Genomic DNA, 19,772 nt, shown 5'->3' on the forward strand with positions numbered 1-19,772 from the left:
AGGACTGACCTCATCTCTGAGCTTCAGGCAACTGGCAGGCAAGAAGATGATGTTATTTTAAAAATTTATTTCTGACTCATGCTTCATTGAATTAGATAACTTCTGGATAGCATTTTCTTAAAAGCAAAGTGCAATAAAAAGGAAAGTTTGTACATTAGAATTTTAGTGGCTTATGGGTGGCTTTTCTTTAGAATACATAATTTCCAGGAAATTTTAGTATTTCAACAACAGGATAACAAACATGCTCCAATGGATTTATGATGGCAAAATAAGTGTGTACAAATCTGAATTTCTCCCTTTCACCTAAAATTTATTTTCCAGTGTTTTCTTATGCATATTAATTAAATCATCTCATTAAGAAAATAGAATGGCATTGAGTATAAAAACATCAAAGTGACTGTGGATGTACTAACTGAATGTTTAAATCTTTCACGATGAACAGCCCAGGTCATTTTTTTTCCCTAAAGCAGGTCCCCATCTGTCAGAGCATGACTCGGGAGATCCTCCTTTCTGCCTGTGTCATTTAAAGTGGGAGAATGACAGTTTACCTCCCTTTCTCCAAATCAGGTTAGATCACTGCAGCCCACAGTCTACGTTATGACAACTTCCTTTGTTTATTTCCAGCTCGGTACATGGCACCAGGTAAGCACGAACTCTGACCCAGTGGGGTAAAGGAAGGCTGCTGGTTGGCCAATTAGAAATGAGACTCCAGGGGGTGGCATGAGGTGTTTGGCCTCTCTCACCTGCTGATCCAGTTCACCACAGCCTTCAGGTTGACAGGGTGCCAGGGAGAAGGTGAGGCGTTTGGGCGAAGTCTCGCTGGCTCTCCTCTGGCGCTCAGTCTCTAGGGAGGTTGTGCCCTGCCTGCAAGTGTCTTCTCTGTATTCGGGAAATGTGGCTTTGGGTGTGAAAGTGGGTCAGGATTCTGAGTTTAGCCACCAAAAAGGTATTTAAAAAGAAAGGAAGAAAAGGAAAGTTAACGGAATCGAAGCTAAAAAGGCCACACCATACACACTGGGCGAGGCCAGATCGTTTTCTCGCTGTTCTGTCCTGGCCTTATTTGCTGCTGGTTTTGAGAGGCTGCACTGCCGAGCTGCTTCCACATTTCCTGCGGGGAAGTTGGGACATGGAGACATCAAACTGGGACCCTGCATCAAGGGTGCTGCTGCTGGGCTGTGCCGCTGTGAGGGCGCAGGAAGAGTAAACGGCCATGAGCTCAGAGCTGTGAAATGGCACTTGGAGGGGGCTCCTGCCCCTCGCAGGCCACTCACGGACCACACTCACTTTTGCCACATGCTCTCTGGGCCCCTTGGGGGACTGCTTAGTTGGTTCCAGGAGCTACTTGTTAGCTGAATCCATGGGACATAGAAGGGTTGTCCTTTGTGTGTTCACTGTGAATATGTGGTTTGGATAATTCCTCTGGGCCTGGTTCCCCAAGGCCTTGTATGTCAGGATTAACAGGAAGCAGACACTCCCCTACTATTCTTTTTAATTTTTAAAAAAATATATATTTATTGATTTCAGACAGGAAGGTAGAGGGAGGGAGAGAGAATCATTGATCGGCTGCTTCCTGCATGCCCCCAACTGGGGTTCGATTCTGAAATCCGGGCACGTGCCCTTGACCAGGAATTGAACCTGGGACCCTTCAGTCCACTGAGCCAAACCAGCTAGGGCAGGGGTCCTCAAACTTTTTAAACAGGGGGCCAGTTCACTGTCCCTCAGACCGTTGGAGGGCCGGACTATAGTTTAAAAAAAAACTATGAACAAATTCCTATGCACACTGCACATATCTTATTTTGAAGTAAAAAAACAAAACGGGAACAAATACAATATTTGTATTTGCATGTGGCCCGCGGGCCGTAGTTTGAGGACCCCTGAGCTAGGGCTTCCCTACTCCTCTTTAGAAGGATAGTTAAAGAGGAAAATGGTTGTGTCTTCAGAGGCTATACAGTGAGGCAAAGAGGCTAGAGAAGATAGGAAGTTCTAAAGCAAAGGGACTTAACTCTCAAGGGGTACATGACAGGTTAAATGTGTCCCAGGCGGTAGTTCAGATGTTATCACATCAGGAATGTGGGCTGTACTAGGGTGGGGAGTGGGGAGCAGGTCGACATTCAATCAAGCATTCCTGATGAATGTTTTCTATTTGTGTAAGCCACGCTGGAGTGATGAAGCAGGTGTGATGAGCCCGCATGGGAATGAGGAAAGTGAGCTGGGAGGGTCTAGGAAGGATGACTAGCAAGTAGATACAGGGCCCACGTTCACACCCAGGCTGACTCGCTACGCTGCCTTTGTGCTCTGTGCCCCAGCACACGTCAATCCTCCACTGAGAAAAGAGAATTCATGTTTTATTCCTGCCTGATGTTGAGTGTTTTCCTCCTGCCTTTGGTATTCTCTGGGTGTCTTGTTTCTCCCTTACACCTGAAGTTTACTACACCATAGCTGCTGAAGTGTGAGGAGCTAGAGAAGTCAGCTCTGCCAGCATCCGGCTTGATCCACTGCTGTCCACCTCCCCGTCCCACCCAAGACACTGTCACCTCTCCCCATTGACATCCTGCTTCCTCCCTTGTCCCCATAGTCTATTCTCACCAGCACACCCACAGGTCTCTTTGAAAACAATAATGTCATTTACATCACACCTTTGCTCAATACCCTATAGCTCCCCATTTCTCTCCAGGTACAGTGAAAGTCCGAATGTTGATCTGTAAGGCCTCCTTACTTTCCTTCCCTCTCTGATTTCTTTTCCCACCATTCTCGTCTCTACTCTTTTTTCAAGAGGACACATTACCTTCTAACTTAGTATGTAATTTATTTATTCAAAATGTTTATTGTTAACCTGTCTCTCCTGACCAGAATGTAGACTCCACAAGGGCAGAAATCTTTGCAAACTTTATCCATGCTCCACATACCTAGAACAATGCCTGGCACATCCTAGGTGGACAATGGATGTTTGTTGAATGAATATATGATTGAAAACAACCAATCAACCTATATTGAGAGAATTAAGTGAGCTACCTATAAGTTTTTAAAGGCTGGTGTATTTGTGGGGGGAGGGCATATTTTAGCATGGATCTAGGGCAAAATATTTACTAAGCTTCTATTACATGCCTGGGAATGTGATGGGAAGTATACTGTGGACTTTAAGGAAATTGCTTCTTCATTCATTAATTTAACAAATATATATTGACCCCTTATTAAGTAGAAGGTACTGTTCTAAATGCAGGATAGAAGATAAATAATAACAATGAAATGTTCCAGGTACTAGGCACAGTGGTGACAGATTCTCTGAGTTATATATATCACTTTTTTTAAAGAGAAGCTGAAATTTGAATTTTTGTATGAATTTCCCAATTTTTAAATGTTAATAACTAACTAAAAATCCAAGTTTACTGTAACAGCTAAATTAAACATTTATGATGACCAAATATTGCCTTTGGGACTGTAGCTTACATCTGTTATGTTTGAGGGATTATGTGATACTGATTCTAAAGAAGTGCAACTTCTGGATGGATAAGTGGGATCTCCCAGGCTGGGCAGGTCTCAGGTGCGCTGTGGGAGGAAAGGAGGAAATGAGGATATTTCTGCTTCTCCCTGTACCTGGGCCAAAGGTGTGGAGGGAGGCGGGACAGGCATAGTGCCGAGGCGGGAGGGATGAGGGAAGAGGTGTATTTCATTATCGGTATTGGCAATAGTCTCCCTGGGCTACACTGAATCATCCTTTCTAGGTTAAACTTACTGCCTGTGTCAGGATACAGCTGCCTAAACAAAGACAAAGTACTAGACAGGATGGAAATTGGTCTCTGTCATCATGGTCTGCGTGCAAGCAAACTAGATCACTCCTCTTCTCTTCTTGCTTTGCCATGGCTCCTCCTGGTGACTGGGGATGGCTCACCTGTGTGGCAGTATTCCAGCGGCAGGCAGGAAGGCCAAGGGCGATGGAGAGGCCATGTCCCTTCCTTTAAAGGGTAGGATCCAGACTTCTATTCATACCCCATTGGCCCGAACTAGGCTGACCTAACTCCAAGAAAGGCTAGAAATTGTCAGTTTTACCTGGGTGGCTTTGTAGCAGCTAAAAATTATATTTTTATATTAGAAAAAGAGAATGGGTATTGCAGAACAGGCAGCAGTGGGCTGCATTTGCTCCCATGCGCCTCAGGTTGTATGAGGGAAGGTATCTCTTACTGTACGCTCAGTTTTCTAATTATTTTAGCAGATCTCAGTAGCACAAATGGAAGGTGACACTTGACACTCATTTTTCCCTCTTTTAGATTCTTCTATGTGTCTGGTTAGATTGAAGGCCAGGGGCTCTGTTTTGTTTTGCTTTGTGTGTTTGTGTGCATAGTTGATGTAGAGCAGCAGTTTTGGTATTGGGACCCCTTTGCCCTCTTAAAAATTACTAAGGACACTAAAAAGCTGTGTGTGGGTTACTTCTATTTCTATCTGCCATATTAAAACAGACATTTATAGGCATATTCAAGTAAGCACTGCATGAACTTGAACCTCTGGAAATCCCACTATACAATGATTAGAGGTTGATGGTAAAAAGCAAGTAATGTTTCAGTAATATTATGAAAATAATTAGAGGGCCAGTGCATGAAATTTGTGCATTAGTAGGGTCCCTAGGCCTGGTTAGCGATCAGGGCCAATCTGTGGGGTGACCAGCGGGGTCATCGGGGGCCCCTCGCTCACGCCCGCCTTGGCTGGCCTGGGGCAGCTCCTATTTTGAGCATCTGCCCCCTGTGTCAGTGTACATCATAGTGACCTGTCGTTTTACTGTTTGGTCAATTTGTATATTAGGCTTTTATTATATAGGATATTGACCACACACACACACACACACACCCTTGAATAGGATCTTGGGGACCTTTTCTACATTTTAACAGCCACTGATCAAGAGAACCTGTTTATGCTGATTTTAGTAACTGTAACATATTACAACTGATAAGTGCTAGGAATGGAGTTAAAAAAAACGTAAAGGAATTAAGACAGGATCAGTGCCATGGAGTAGTTAATGGTGAATAATAGTAAGTTGGCCAACCAATCTACAAACTTGTTTCATCTTAGATTTGAGAGGAGTTGGGTTTCTTTCTATTTCTGAGTTGTACATAAGTTTATGTGTGGGAGTTAATGGTGTTTAAGATATATTGAATTAAACATTTCATGCATTTAAAAGGTCATTACAGAGAAGTGTGTTTGATTTTTGTGCGTACTTACCATTGTTTGGGGTCACTTTGCCCTGAAGCTGTCTTTTCTCCCTTGCACATCCCACTGCCTACAATGGAAGTGTGAAGAGCTGTGTATTTGCATTTTCAGCCACCCTTGCAGCCAGGCTGCAGGCATGTGACCTAGGCCAATCAGAGACCTCCTCTCAAACTTTGGAACAGAAACTAGTGACATGAAGAACTGGAGGCAGCTCCCCGTGTTTTCCAGGGCAGCAGCGGGTGTTGCTGGTGGAAGCTGCAGGCTCCCCAACCCGTCAGACAGGTGCTGCTGTGTGATGTGGGGTGATCTTCCTGGATATGTAGCTTCCAAGCCTGGTTTCTCTGGTCTTCCTGGAAATTTTTTTTATAAAAAAATTTTTATTTTCCAATTACAGTAACCCACAATATTCTTCCTGGAAATTTGTGATCTTTCCATTATCCTCTGAATTCAGGAGTCAGTGCTTTTACTTACAAGAATCCTGCTTGATACATTCTCAAATGCAGTGTCTCTGGAAGTATTGTTTGGAAACCTCCTGTGTCAAAATCACCCTGGCCACATCCTAACATGTAGTGCCTGTTGGTGGGCTTAAAACTGATGGGTTCAGAACCTTGTGGGGGAGTTCCAGGAGACTGCATTTGTAAAAAGTCCTAGGTTTTCAATGGGGGAAAGGGAGGACATATGTAATATTTTCTACAATAAAGATTCAAAAAGGGAAAACAAAATAAAAACAAGTCCCAGGTTTATGTAATTTTTAGATAAAGTAAAATTTAAGAATCACTGGTTCTTATGTTTCCAACTTCTTAAATGATTTTTTTTCTGTTTAAAGATCTGAGTAACCCCAGAAGGTTTTGCAAGACCCTAATCAATGACTAGTATTTCCTTGTTCCATTCTCTTCCCCCACAGCTCCAAATGCCCCAAAAGCCTCTTTGTTCTGTCTCTTTAATACTTGTAATGTCTCTTTTTTTTTCATGGTTTATTTCTTCTCACTGAGAGGTGGTAATTCCCCAAATGGGATTGCCTACATTCAATGGTGCCTGAATTAATTTGGGTTTTAAACTACACTGTGACCATGACTCTCTCTCCAGGTTATCTCTTTCTGGTGCATTTCTGCAACCTGCAAGCTTGGATCTCCAGGGTCACTGGAGAGAAGGAAAGGGAAAGTTCTAGAATATGCTGTGTGACTTTCCTTGAAAGGTTTTTCGGCCATGGATTTAAGGCCAAAAAATAACAGATGGGTTGAATGATCTACTTCTGAGATTTCTAGAATTACAGAATGTTATAACTTGAAAAAATGTGGCTTAACCCTCTAATTTCATAAATGAGGAACTGACAAGGAGGTCTGTGTCCATCATCACATCAGTGACTAGTGGCATATACAGGCCCAAATACTTTTAGAAGAAGTAGGAAGTGGTGATGCAAAGCTTGATCTAAACTACCATAAAGAAGGAGGAGGCTCACAGTTGAGTGATTCTTTGAACTTGTGTATATTCACTTAACATCTCTGAGCCTCAGTTGCCTCAACTACAAAATAAAGATTCTATTAATAGTTAAGATTTATAGGATATTGGCTGTGTGCTAAGGACTATTCTAAACACTTTATATGTGAATTCATTTAATCCTCATCACAATGGCATGACAGAGGTACTGTTCACCCCATTTTTCAGATGAACAGAAAGGGTATTTAACTTACCTGTAGTCACACATTTAGTATATTTGTTTTCTATTGCTGCTTTACAAATCACCACCAGCTTCATCACTTTATTATCTCAGAGTTTTGTGGGTCAGGAGTCTGGGGATAGCTAAGACTTCAGCTTGTGGTCTCACAAGGCAGCGATGGAGGTGTCCAGCAGAGTAAGGGCCTCATCTGAGTCTTTTTTAAACCCACGAGGTTATAGGCAGAATTCATTTCCCTGCAGCTGTGGGACTCATGGTGGCGAGTCTTCAAGGCCAGCAGGAGAGTGTTTCCCTCTTTGAAAGTGTTATGGGGTGGCTCAGCGAGGTAGACCACCGACTCAGAATTTAAATTTAAGAGCCTTTATTAAGCTAGCCAGCTGACCACAGTCACAGCACTCTGCCCGAAGCAAAGGCTGAACTGCAGTACAGACTGCAAAAGTTACAGCGTTTTATCTGCAAAACCCACAAAGTTACAAAGCCTTGTTTATGCAATTAGTTCCCAGCACAGTATAGCATTATCACCTTCCTATCTATGTTTTCCTGGAACAGAGAGCACAGCATATTGAGGAGGGACCATGAGACCATATCTCAAGGCCTGACCTGATGTCGGTACCTTCCTACCTATGTGTTCCAGGAACAGACAGCACAGCGCGCCCCGTCTGGCCGAAGTGCCAGATATGCAGCCCAGTACAAAAGGTCTCACCTGATCACGTCTGGCCCACCCAGGAGAATATCCCCTTTGGTTAACGTAACATCAAATGTTTAGGGGCCTTAATATATTTGCAAAATCTCTTCATCTTTGCCCTACAACATATATAAACATGAGAGGACTATCCCATCACCTTTGCTATGTTCTTTGATTAGATGCCAGTTCCAGGTCTTGTCCACACTCAAGGGGATGGGAGTTGACCCGTGGATACAAGGGGCAGGAATCACAGAGTCATCTTAGAATTCTACTTCCATAGCTGGTAGGGCTTAGTTTAAGCCCAGACTGACTTAAACTACGAGTCCATGGCCCCTGAGTTCATGCTCTTAACCACTATGATCGTTCTCACTTTGAAGAAAGTAAACCACTTAATAACCTTGCACAGAATTCAGAGAAAGATAATGCCCAGCAGATTCATCTGGGTGGTAGGCAATAATTAATTTTCTTCACACCTCCACTTTCAAGAAACCATAACCACCTGCAGTTTTGTATTTTCAGGAAGTTATTTCCAACGGTCGGTCGGACGCTCTAAAAAACTGAGATTATTAAAGTTACTTCAATTTGTTCTTATTCTTCTGAGGCAGACATAACCCTCAAGTTTTAGATTTGAGGCAGGAGTCCTTTAAAAAAATAACCCGAACCCGGCCGGGATGTCTCAGTGGTTGAGCTCGACCTATGAACCAGGAGATCATGGTTCGATTCCCTGTCAGGGCATATGCCAGGGTTTCAGGCTCGATCCCCAATGATGATTCTCTCTCATCATTGATGTTTCTATCTCTCTCTCCCTCTCCTTTCCTCTCTGAAATCAATAAAAATATAAAATTAAAAATAAATAATAAAATAAAATTATTTTAAAAAAGAATCTAAGCTCTGCTTTTTTGTTTTTGAGACAGGTGAAGTGATCGAGAAGAAACACTGAACACCCTCATTTTGGAGACGGCACCATGGACTGTGAATTTACTGTGAATTCTCTGGTAGGTAGCACCACCTGATATTTTACATATGGTTGGAAAACCCAAAAAGGGGAACGGAAACAAACCAAATGTGAAATGAATCACAGTTACTTCAAGTAGTTTAGCACTTGTCATTTATCATCCATCTGCGTGGCCCCCTCCTTTGAGGAAGTGACTAATAAAGCCATCTTTGCTAGAATTAAAAATAATTTTTTCCACATGATTGTAAAGTGTTGCTTTGTCCGGTTAGATTCCAGAAGTGTAGTCCTTTAGCAGAACACGCTATTTGAGAAGCATTTCAAAGCTGACTTTGCAGCAGGTCCATCTACCACTTCATTTGGGCCTCAGTTTTGCAGATAAGAGGTGGAGGCTTACCTTGTGTGGTAATGACCGAGGAAAACATTTTATGCTTAACACCTACGTGTTGCTTTGGGATCTTGTGTAAATGTTTGCATTCTTGAAACTCTTGTTTTTCTCACTTTTCCACTTTCAGCCCAACACCCTGCACATTTTCTCTAGTTACATCTTAGAGGAAGCGTGTGCAGGAGAGGAAATAACAGGGGCCTTGAGGTCACATGGGCTTATTCTGTGTCCCAGATCAGTCTTCGAGTGTGAATATAGGCACATTATATAATCCCCATGGCTCTGTTTTTGTACTCTGTGCCTTATGACAATTGGAAACAATATTTTTAATCTTCCCAGCCTATCGCAGGGGCTTGATAAGTGGAAGTTATCATTACCTACCCTCCTCCTGATGACCTCCCCAGCCCACTCACTGCAGCCCTGTGGGTAACCCTGAGAGCAGCAGTATATTGCATACCCTCTACACACAACGGGTCCAACTTATGAGGAGTTAAGGAACATTAAAAACATTGTTTGCAATTGTCATAAGGCACAGAGTACAAAAAAGGGCCATGGAGGTTATATAATGTGCCTATCTTCACACTCAGGACTGATCTGGGAGACTGATATGTTTCCTTTTCCCTTCTGCTCTAAATTGAATTGGCTTCCCCACCCAGTCACAGGAGGGATAGCTGGAGGCCTCCAGGGTGGAAAGCCCAGGCCCTGAGAGCATCCTTGGGGAGAAAGAAACAGGGAGGAGGAAATGCACCAACCTGTAGGCGGAGTCAAAAGAGTGATAGAAGGTGCAAGAGGCATAGCTTGCTTTGGACTTCATGTGGCCCTGAGAAACCCAGTTATGTATGGCTCTCTGGTTATATATTAAACCTCTAGAAGCAAGAGTCATTCCAGGTCTCTAGGATTCTATCTGCTATAAAATTACCACCCAGGTAGACCAGATGGCTTTGGAAAAACTCAAGGCATCTAATTCACTGCACCTGGCCCCTAAAGACTGGATCAGTAATTCATGGCCAGACTAAAACTATGTCTACCTTGATTTCTTTTTAAATTTTCTACAGATCTTAATCAAATGCTCTGCCCACACCATAGTGAGACTTATAACTTACCCTCTGACAACCTGAGAGAGACTTGGGAAGCTAAATTTTTTCTGGACTAACTCCATTCTTGGGGCATCAAAAGATGGTAGAGTGGTCTAAAGCAGTGCTTCTCAAACTGTAACATGCATCAGGGCCTCTGGGAAACTGGTTACAACTTCAAGCCAATCTCCAGAGACTTTGAGTCTATGGAAATGAGGTGGGGCTGGTTAGGAATTTGCATTTTTTAGAAGCCTGGTGGATGCCGATGCTGCGGGTACAGGGAAGCACTGGCCTAAAGCAGGGGTCAGCAAACTGTGGTCTGGGGGCCCAATTCATCTGCTTGTTTTTGTCAATAAAAATTTGGAACACAGCCAGGATCGTTTTGTTAAATACTGTGGCGTGTGGCTGCTTTCACACCAGCACAGCTGAATGGCTGAGGTGGAGACAGTGTGGCCCGCAAAGCCTAAAATATGTGTTGTATGGCCTTTAATAGAAAACAAACAAAAACTTGCTGACTTTTTCGCCTTTCTGAAGCACTTTCTCCCGAATAATTGAATTATTACCTTGAATGTGTATATGTTGTGTTTTTCCAAATGTGTACGGATGCTGTTTTTATTAATAAAATGCAAATATATTCATGTCACTAACTTTTTATTAGTAATTTTTTATTACTTTTGCAGTCAGGGACGACTTAGTGTAATTACTATTATGTGGAGGTCTGAGAGTCTTTTTAATGTTAAAAAAAGGGAGGCCCTGGAATCTCCTTATTAAACTAGATATAGTCTGGGACAGAGCTAAATCCTTTTAGCAACCTTGAAGCCACGCTGCATCTTGGAGACCCTTCGGAGTAGAAGGACACGAGCCCTACCCTGGCAGGAACCCTTTTCTTGGTCTGCTTCCCGTGGCCCAGGACGGAAACACCCATGAAGAAAAAGAATCAATGATATTTTACTTAAAATGACCTTCGACATTTGCATACCAGGAACTGCCACATAATTGTACTCTAAAACCTAAAAGAGATCTTCCCTCAAAAAAAAAGTATATTCATCCTTGGAGATGTCTTTTTTTGTGTGTAGGTCACATGGTGAAGCAAAAAGACGCTGCTTTCATCATCTTGTCAAGTCTTATGAAAAGCTTTCCTTAGATATTGGCGCCAGGTATTTAGTACAGAAAATACATCCATCGTTTCAGTCAGATCCATTTCTTCTTATAATCAGAGGTTCAAACTTTGCTTTGCAGAAAAAGTTAGCTGCTATGCCCGACCACACCGACGTGTCCCTGAGCCCGGAGGAGCGGGTCCGCGCCCTCAGCAAGCTTGGCTATAACATCACCATCAGCGAGGATATCACCCCGCGGCGCTACTTCCGGTCCGGAGTAGAGATGGAGAGGATGGCCTCGGTGTACCTGGAAGAAGGAAACTTGGAAAATGCCTTCGTTCTGTATAATAAGTTTATCACGTAAGTCTTTGAAGTGAGAGAATTGGAAATATATCGACGTGATGTTTTGGTGAGACGGTCTGGATGCCGGGGATGGTTTTGTGTTCAGACCAATTTTACAATCTCCAAAAACATTAAATGTGTAGGTTTTAAAATGACCGAGTAAATGTCCTCAGAGGCATCCCGTATCATGTCCGAGGCGTGGGGTTGGGGAGAAGGTCAGGGATGTGAGGAGGACTATGAGATTTCCTGTCACTAGGCCAGCATGGTAACCCGCATGTCTCTGCCTTTAACACTCTTCTCCAGCAAAATTTCTTGTTTCATGCCATTTTACCCCTGCAGGACTGCAAGCTTTAGGAGAGCAGGAGCCATGGTGCAGCTCTGGCTACAGCATCTGGAACATGCCATTCACATTTCAAACATTTGATTCGATGGGTTGAGTCCGGGGGATGAGTTAGCAATGGTAGAAGGATATGATTCCAGGATAGACTGTAACAGTCAGTTTAACATTGTAGTTATTTAAAAAAAAACAACAACCAACACATACAATTTAGTTAGCGGTGTAATAAGCTAAGTATAAAGGAATTTCCAAAATGTTGAGGGACAGTGGCTATCTCAAAACAGCCAGGTGAAAATATTCATACTTCTCATTAGATAGATATTGTTAGTAACATATCCTAGTTTAAGACTTAAAAGAAATGGGGTTTGGATTTTCTTTACCAATTTGCCAGTTTACAGGTTGGGAAGATCTGTTACCAATAATTATTTAAGCTGAAACCCTTTTGTTTTAATTAAATGTCACTTGTTGATTAATTTCACTAGTTCAGTTGGGGACTTAACCTGAGAACATTTGAGAAGTCGATGACTGGCAACCTTTGGTCCACCTGGCACAATTGTTTCTAGAAAGTTAAACAATAAATATTAAACTGGAGGTTATCAATTGTCACCGATAGCACATTTTCCCAAAAAATGTTAATTTCCTAACTAGTACAGGTTACCAATTGGTAATATTTCTTTTTCACTTTCTGTTCAAATTTTGCACACATTTCTATGGAATTGAAAGTGTGGGAAAGGGAAAGGCCACTACACTCTGTTACTGACCAATCAGAATATATTAATCCTCCTCGGTCATTACACATGTGGTGATTTGTAGTTCACTTACCTTCCCTGGGCCTCAATTCCTTATCTACAAATGATTTGAAGACGATATCTCTGAGGTCTCTTCAACTCGAAATGTTTGTGACTTTATTCTATTTAAAAAGACCTAGGCAACTAACAATTTATGTCGCCTCTTAAAGCCTTAATTTTCTCATTTGAGAAATGAGAGTTATGATACCATTCTAGTTACCCTGTAGGTGAAATGACGAATGCATGCGTGCTTTGTAAACAACAGAATGTGAGTAATCATATTAGCTGATCAAAAATAGTATCTATAGCCCATCACAATCAATGAAGGGTTATTCATTCATTTAACAAATATTTATTGAGCACTTATTATGAGCTGTACACTATTGTCCAGGCTGAGGATACATCAGTAAGAAAATCCAATGGAAACGCTATCTCGTGGAAGCATTACTTGTAGTTTCCTGTATCTGGAAGTGATGTACCTGGTTGGCTTTAAGGATTTGCCTTTACTTCTGCTGTCCCTGGTTCCTCCTCAAAAAGGAACAAGAAAAATAATGACCTCCTAAGTAGCCCCTAATCCACTAGGGATTCTAGCTGTTATTTCTCTCGGTTACAAATTTTCAGTAAAGAGTTTTTGATATATCCACCATGACACTCCGGAATCACCAGTTGTCTTTTGGGTCTTTTCCAATCATGAGAAGGGATTACATCGATCTTTCCAAACTCTTACATTTTTACGTGATGCTCTGTGTTGCCAGCTTCACACGTAAGTATGATGGTGCTGTGGTGGGATTAAGTAGCCAGAACTCCGAGAAAGACCAAGTGACCTGGTCTATTTAGGGATCATCCTGACCCTCTTAACCTCAGGGCTTAGTTTACTGAGCTTAACACTCCCGTGAAGCCAAAATCATACTCAGTGCCATTAGGCAGGTGAAATGAATATAGGTTAAATAATATTTTAGTTAGCATGTCCTTTTTGAAAGGGAGGCTCTTTCTCATAGTAAAGTGATCATTGATCTTTTTTCTGTCAGATAATGCTGAGGCGTGCTTTCTCCTTCTCTAGCTTGTTCGTAGAAAAGCTTCCCAGCCATCGAGATTACCAGCAATGTGCAGTCCCCGAAAAGCAGGACATTATGAAGGTATGGTGGGGTCGATTCTCCCCTGCGGCATCAGATGTCCCTCAAGTATCCATTACTGGTTCACACCCCCTTCCTTTCCTCCTCTGACTCATCCTCTTGAGAGTTTAAGCACCAAGATTCATTCCATTAGCCATGATGTTTCGATTTCTTCTTTGACCTTTAATCATCATTTCTGAGCCAGTGTGGGGTGTCTAATTGAAACTGAAGTGGAGGGAAGGGGAAGAAAAGAGACAGATCAAGAATGTGCTCAAGCACTTTATGGCGTGAAGAAGAAATTATTTCACTGTTTCTCCCAGAGATTGACAGAATGGCTATCCATTTCTCCGTACTTGAGACAGTCTGGCTGGGTGTAATTATTCCATGCAGTCCTGCACCCCCAAACTTTGAAAAGCATTGAGTATTAAGGTGCTAGCCTAATAGGTAATAAAGAGTTTAGGGGGTAGCCTGAAATATTCTCAAGGAAAAGGCAGATTGTTGAAATGTATTTATTCCTCATCAACATTTATAACATACATAGTTTCAAATATCTTTACCTGAGAATGAATCTTTTTAAAGTGACATTTAAAATATCTTTTTCATGTATTAGTCTTAAACAGTTTGGGTTGCTTTTATATGAAGGAAGATAAACAATGTAGACAAAGCCAATCACAGCATGAAATGTGAAATAACTCTCCAAAGGTATTTTACCAGATAGTGGAATAAAGGCTCTCTTACCAGTTACATAGAGCCTGAGGCTGCCTGTAAGCAGAACCCAAATTTTGTCAAATGGTCATCACTATTTTAAAATTTTTCTTTGCATACTTATCTGAAGGGTCATTCATTTCCATGCTATTGTGTAACATTTCCCTCAATTCTGTTGTTCATTCAACCTCAGAGGGTTCTGTTCGGAAACCAAGTTCCCAGGCTGCCAATGTGACTCATTTACTCTAATTTGGGGTTATTCTTGTTTGTGCTTGTAGGCAAAATTCTTCAAAAGCATGTCTTTATGCCGGATGGATGGATGGATGGATGGATGGCAAAAGATTATGAGAACAGAAGTTTAGTGGGAGAGCCTGGAGTCCGAATTCTAGTCATAGGGGACAAGCCTTTTAATTTCTGTAGGCTTTTGTTTCCTCATCTCTAAAGAGAGGGGTGGGGGATTGTGCTTGGACTATGCAGATTTCTCAGCCGTTTAGAGTCACGGGGAAGTTGTTTGAGATCCAGATTCCCCAACCCTTTCCTTTCCAATAAAGATGTGGCTTCGGTAAATCTGGGTTTAGGCCTGGGAATCTGAATTTTATGGAGAGTTCCTCAGTGCATTTGATAGTCTGTCAAACCGAGGAGCACTTATCTACCATGTTCTTAAGTGTGCCTTTTGAGTATGATTACGTATCTTTACATACTGTGGAATGTGAAGTTGCAAACCCACTGCCTCAAGATGGGGTCTCTATCCAAACAAAATGCAGATAAGCACTGCAGAGGGGACCATTTCTCCCCTCCCCTACTGAGAAGTTACATTTTGGAGCCTGGAAAAGAGATTTATTTTCCACCACCATTTTTGGTTACTTGTGTTTTGATTTCTAATTCACATTACAGCTGTTTTTCTTTCTCAGTTGATGATCTGAAAGACTATACTGAAAACCCCACTAATCAATATGTATATATATATTTTTTAAAGAAACTGAAGGAGATCGCATTTCCAAGGACAGATGAATTGAAAAAGGACCTTTTAAAGAAATATAACATAGAATACCAAGACCATCTGCAAAGCAAAGTAAGTCCAATAAATTGGTACATGCATTTCATGCCTTTTCTATGCAAATATATTTTTAATTTCAATTTTTATATTAGTTTTTAAATGTCATATGCATTTGATTAAAAATTAAAGATGTAGTGATGTAACACCAATAAAAAATTCATGTTGATTTCCGGGTTAAGCACTTGCACCAAAGATGTGGTATTTTCATTTCCCTCCAACATCTAATAAAGTGATGCATTAGAAAATAGATTTCCTACAGAGATTTTAAAAGAGCTTTTTGATCAACTCTTGCCAATGTAACCTTGAGCCAGCTGACTGCTCTTTGATGATGAATGGAGGTAATAGGTGCTAGAGAGAGCAAGTATATAGTTTCTGATGTGTCTAATTTGTAGACCTTGGAAATGTGAATTAGATTCTTATATATTGCAGTCAGCACTTCACTGAGGTAGAATTATAATTGTATGAGTGAAATATAATCATATCACCAAGGGGTGATGGCATCTGGGTTCTTATTAAATAAAGAGTGAAAATGATAATGAGACTGAAAGGCTTTGAAAGAAGACATTGGCCAGTTTATAGGAGACTCAGGTTGAAAACATGAATCCTTGATGTTTTCAGCTTTCTTATAAAGATTGTTTTGCCTTTTCTGTTCGTGTATTTACGTGCTCTGGGAGTCATCACCTTTGCTGACTCTCACTTCAGTTAGTCTGAACACGGTCACAGAACTTCCCTACATTCTTTGAGCATAGCCAGAGGTGAGGTTTGAGTAATGTGTGTTTTTTAAAAAATATATTTTATTGATTTTTTACAGAGAGGAAGGGAGAGAGATAGAGAGTTAGAAACATCGATGAGAGAGAAACATTGATCAGCTGCCTCCTGCACACCTCCTACTGGGGATTTGCCCGCAATCAAGGTAGATGCCCTTGACCGGAATCGAACCTGGGACCCTTCAGTCTGCAGGCCGACGCTCTATCCACTGAGCCACACCTATTAGGGCTTGAGTGATGTTTTTGACTAAGTGACAGAGAAAATGTTGAAATCAGAAGATTCCTGCAGGTGTGGATATTGATGACTTGATTGGATTTGAACTATGAAAGATAACATGGATTCTGGAGGCTCAGACAAAGCAACAGCAAGGGGAAAAAAGCCCAGTTCAGTCTCCCTTCCATAGTCAGCAATGCGTCTGGTTGTCCCCTCCAGATTTCCTTGGGGGAAACAGCCTCAGCAGCTGTTGCACGGTCTGACTTCACAGTCCACAGTAGCAGCATCCCACGTGTATGACATGGAGAAATCTCCTTTATGCCTAGGAGAGATGAACAGACTCACCGGTGAGCCCTGGCTGCAGGCAGCACCAGTATTACCTAGGAGCAGTCAGAAATGCAGAATCTTCGGCCCCACCCAAGCCTGCTGAATCCAAATCTGCCCCATAACAAGGATATGGTTTCTATGTGGGGCTGTAAGCTGTGCCCTCCCCCCACCCAACTACCTTACAGTAGCTCCCAAAGTCTATTTCCACAATTATTTGGGGGAACTTCTTCTTAAAAATTATATTCTTACCTACGAGTACCTAGGTATTTTTGATAAGACAGGAACTTGGGAATCTTCATTTTAAACCAAAGTGCAGGTTTGTTGTACTAGAGACGATTGGACCGCATTTTGAGAACCGTTTCTTATTGATCCCCCTTCTCTATAAAGTTCCAGCAGTGTGATTCCTGGAGTCACGTGCAAAGGGTTCTAGGGCAGCCTGCCCCACAGCACGGCCTGCGATGATGGGAGTGCTCTGTGGAACTCGCTGGCGAGGGAGACACTAGCCACATGGTACTTAATTCCTAGCAGGACTGAGGAATTGCATTTCTAATTTCATTTCATTTTAATATATTTAAATTGAAATAGCCACCTATGGCTAGTGGTTCCTATATTAGCCACTGCAGTCTGGGGTGATATAACCACTTCTGAGATACTTTGTCCCTCAGGGTTTTCTAAGGCAGCTGAGCAAAGCATCCTGACCTTGACTCTCTAATATTTAAAAGCACAGGGGAATGGCGGGAAGTTGACTGCCATGGCCTGTCTCTGGTAAAATATATGAGTGGATTTAGAACTGCTGCCCAAATCAGGTTAAGGGGCTTTGGCTACGACGTTATATATTCTCCTCACTGTCACACGAGTGTCCTAACGGACAGATGGCAGTATTGCGATGCGTCTCTGTCTGCTGGAAGATTGAATGTCTAATCCCAGGGTGATGTTCTTGCCTTGGAAACTAACCTTTTGCTCTGGCAATCACATTTCTTTTAAGAACAAATATAGAGCCGAATTTCTCAAAAAACTGGAGCATCAGCGATTGATAGAGGCCGAAAGGAAGCGAATCGCTCAGATGCGCCAGCAGCAGCTGGAAACGGAGCAGTTTCTGTTTTTCGAAGATCAACTCAAGAAGCAAGAATTAGCCCGAGGTCAGATGCGAAGCCAGGAAACCCCAGCGCTGTCGGAGCAGATTGATGGCAGCGCCTTGTCCTGCTTTCCCAAACACCAGAACAATTCCCTGCTGAACGTATTTGCCGACCAACCCAATAAAAGTGATGCCACCAATTACGCCAGCCACTCTCCTCCGGTCAACAGGGCCTTAAAGCCAGCTGCTACCCTCAGTGCCGTTCAGAGTAAGTGTGAAATGGGCCCCTGTAAGACATTGAATCTCTTCTAACGGGACCGTACTTCTGGAACATCTGGGAGGGTCCTCATTTCGTTAGCAATTGTGGTAGGACCCCCTCCATCTACGTATGCGTAGACAGAGCTAATCCTTCTGTACCATGTGGCTTGTACTCTATGGAACCTGAAAATTCAGGATTTGCCCCTGAAAGAGCAGAGACTCAAATACATGGGGCTGTATTCGGTCACGGTACAGAGAGTATAAAAGAGAAGAATTCCAAGCATTATTTTTTTTCTTTCATGTATCTTATCAAAGAAACACGTGCATCTTAAACACTGTATGCTGGGGATGAAAGCTGTTGAGAAACTTGTTTGTCCAGAACTTTGCTTGGCAGTTTGAATGTAAATGGTTAGCCTTGCCCTAGGCCAGGAAGATCTCGTGCACATAGGGCGTTAGCCTCCAGATGGATTATGGGTTTCTGCCAACAGTTAATGTTGCTGGGTGCTGCCATGTCTGTACTGGCAAGTTTTCAGAAGCAAATGAGGAGTTCTTCCCAGCAGACACTGATTGAGTTTGTGTTTCTATTTATTTTTGAAATGTCATGGTAGACAACCAGTGTATAAATTGAGCTGCTGCTCATTATTTCTGAAAACACCATCTTTTTACTTACCACCAACTTTCATAAAGATATAAAAAACATATGGGAAACACAATAAAGAGTATCCATTCTGTGTCTTACAGGATGCAAGGTGTCGTCTGTGTAGCCTGTGACTTAACAGTACATTGGTTTTGAGCCAGAACAAAACTCATGCTTCCGTGCAAATAGTTGATCTGGGGCATGAAATGTAAAAGTGCTTGCACTTTGCCACCTATTTATAAGTTTAGGGACTCTTACCTTCCTTCTAGTCACTGTTTACTTCTAAGAGTTTTAAACTAACACATGGAAAGTGGAGCATCCAATCATTTAATGTTTGATATTCATACTTATTTGCAGTCACTCACCAAAAACTGTTTTGAAGGATGGGCTGTAAGATTTGGGTTTTTTTAGCTTCTTCTCCCTTTTCTGTTTCTCAGATTTAGTGGTTGAAGGACTGCGATGTGTAGTTTTATCAAGAGATCTTTGCCACAGATTTCTGCTGCTGGCAGAATCTAATACAGCGAGAGGAATAGAAACCTGTGGAATACTCTGTGGAAAACTGGTATGGTCCTTGCTTCATGTCTCTGCACAGGAAACTTTCCAAAGCGCTGATGTTCTTGTGATAAGCAGAGCGGAATATAGCATCCTATGAGCTGCAAATATTACTAACTTTTCAGAGATTAATTTCATAAAACTACTGTCCTTATTCATGAACTATCCTTCTAGAACAGTGGTTCTCAACCTTCCTAATGCGCGACCCTTTAATACAGTTCCTCATGTTGTGGTGACCCCAATTTCATTGTTACAAATGGAACATCATTAAAGCATAGTGATTAATCACAAAAACAATATGTAATTATATATGTGTTTTCCGATGGTCTTAGGCGACCCCTGTGAAAGGGTCGTTCGACCCCCAAAGGGGTCGCGGCCCACAGGTTGAGAACCCCTGTTCTAGAACATGGATGGTAAAATTTCAGGTCTTCGGATTTTCAGAACCATCTAATTTTCTAAGACAGATTTTTGTTGCGATTGTTAGTTTCACATACATTTATATAATTAACTCTGCCTGCTTTTATCCGTGGGAGGT

General features: G+C 42.0%; 1 protein-coding gene across 8 annotated transcripts in view; it reads left to right on the plus strand.

Moving 5' to 3' along the window:
• STAMBPL1 (STAM binding protein like 1) overlaps positions 1–19,772 on the plus strand; it is a 50,547-nt gene that overhangs the window by 22,909 nt on the left and 7,866 nt on the right. For 4 of the 8 annotated variants that reach the window (XR_009448380.1, XM_059662764.1, XM_059662762.1 and 1 more), the window contains 6 exons: positions 8,470–8,554; positions 11,209–11,426; positions 13,594–13,669; positions 15,327–15,422; positions 17,701–18,058; positions 19,123–19,247. Coding sequence is in view for 7 of the 8 variants with exons in the window: in XM_059662764.1 (XP_059518747.1) it covers positions 8,525–8,554; positions 11,209–11,426; positions 13,594–13,669; positions 15,327–15,422; positions 17,701–18,058; positions 19,123–19,247 (903 nt within the window). In the remaining variant the exon portion in view is untranslated. Of the gene's footprint in view, positions 1–8,469; positions 8,555–11,208; positions 11,427–13,593; positions 13,670–15,261; positions 15,423–17,700; positions 18,059–19,122; positions 19,248–19,772 lie in introns of those variants that run through there. The other 4 variants (XM_059662763.1, XM_059662766.1, XM_059662768.1 and 1 more) reach the window with 3 other exon arrangements.

Source organism: Myotis daubentonii, chromosome 13 (assembly GCF_963259705.1).
Source record: "Myotis daubentonii chromosome 13, mMyoDau2.1, whole genome shotgun sequence".
Classification (NCBI taxonomy): Eukaryota; Metazoa; Chordata; class Mammalia; order Chiroptera; family Vespertilionidae; genus Myotis; species Myotis daubentonii.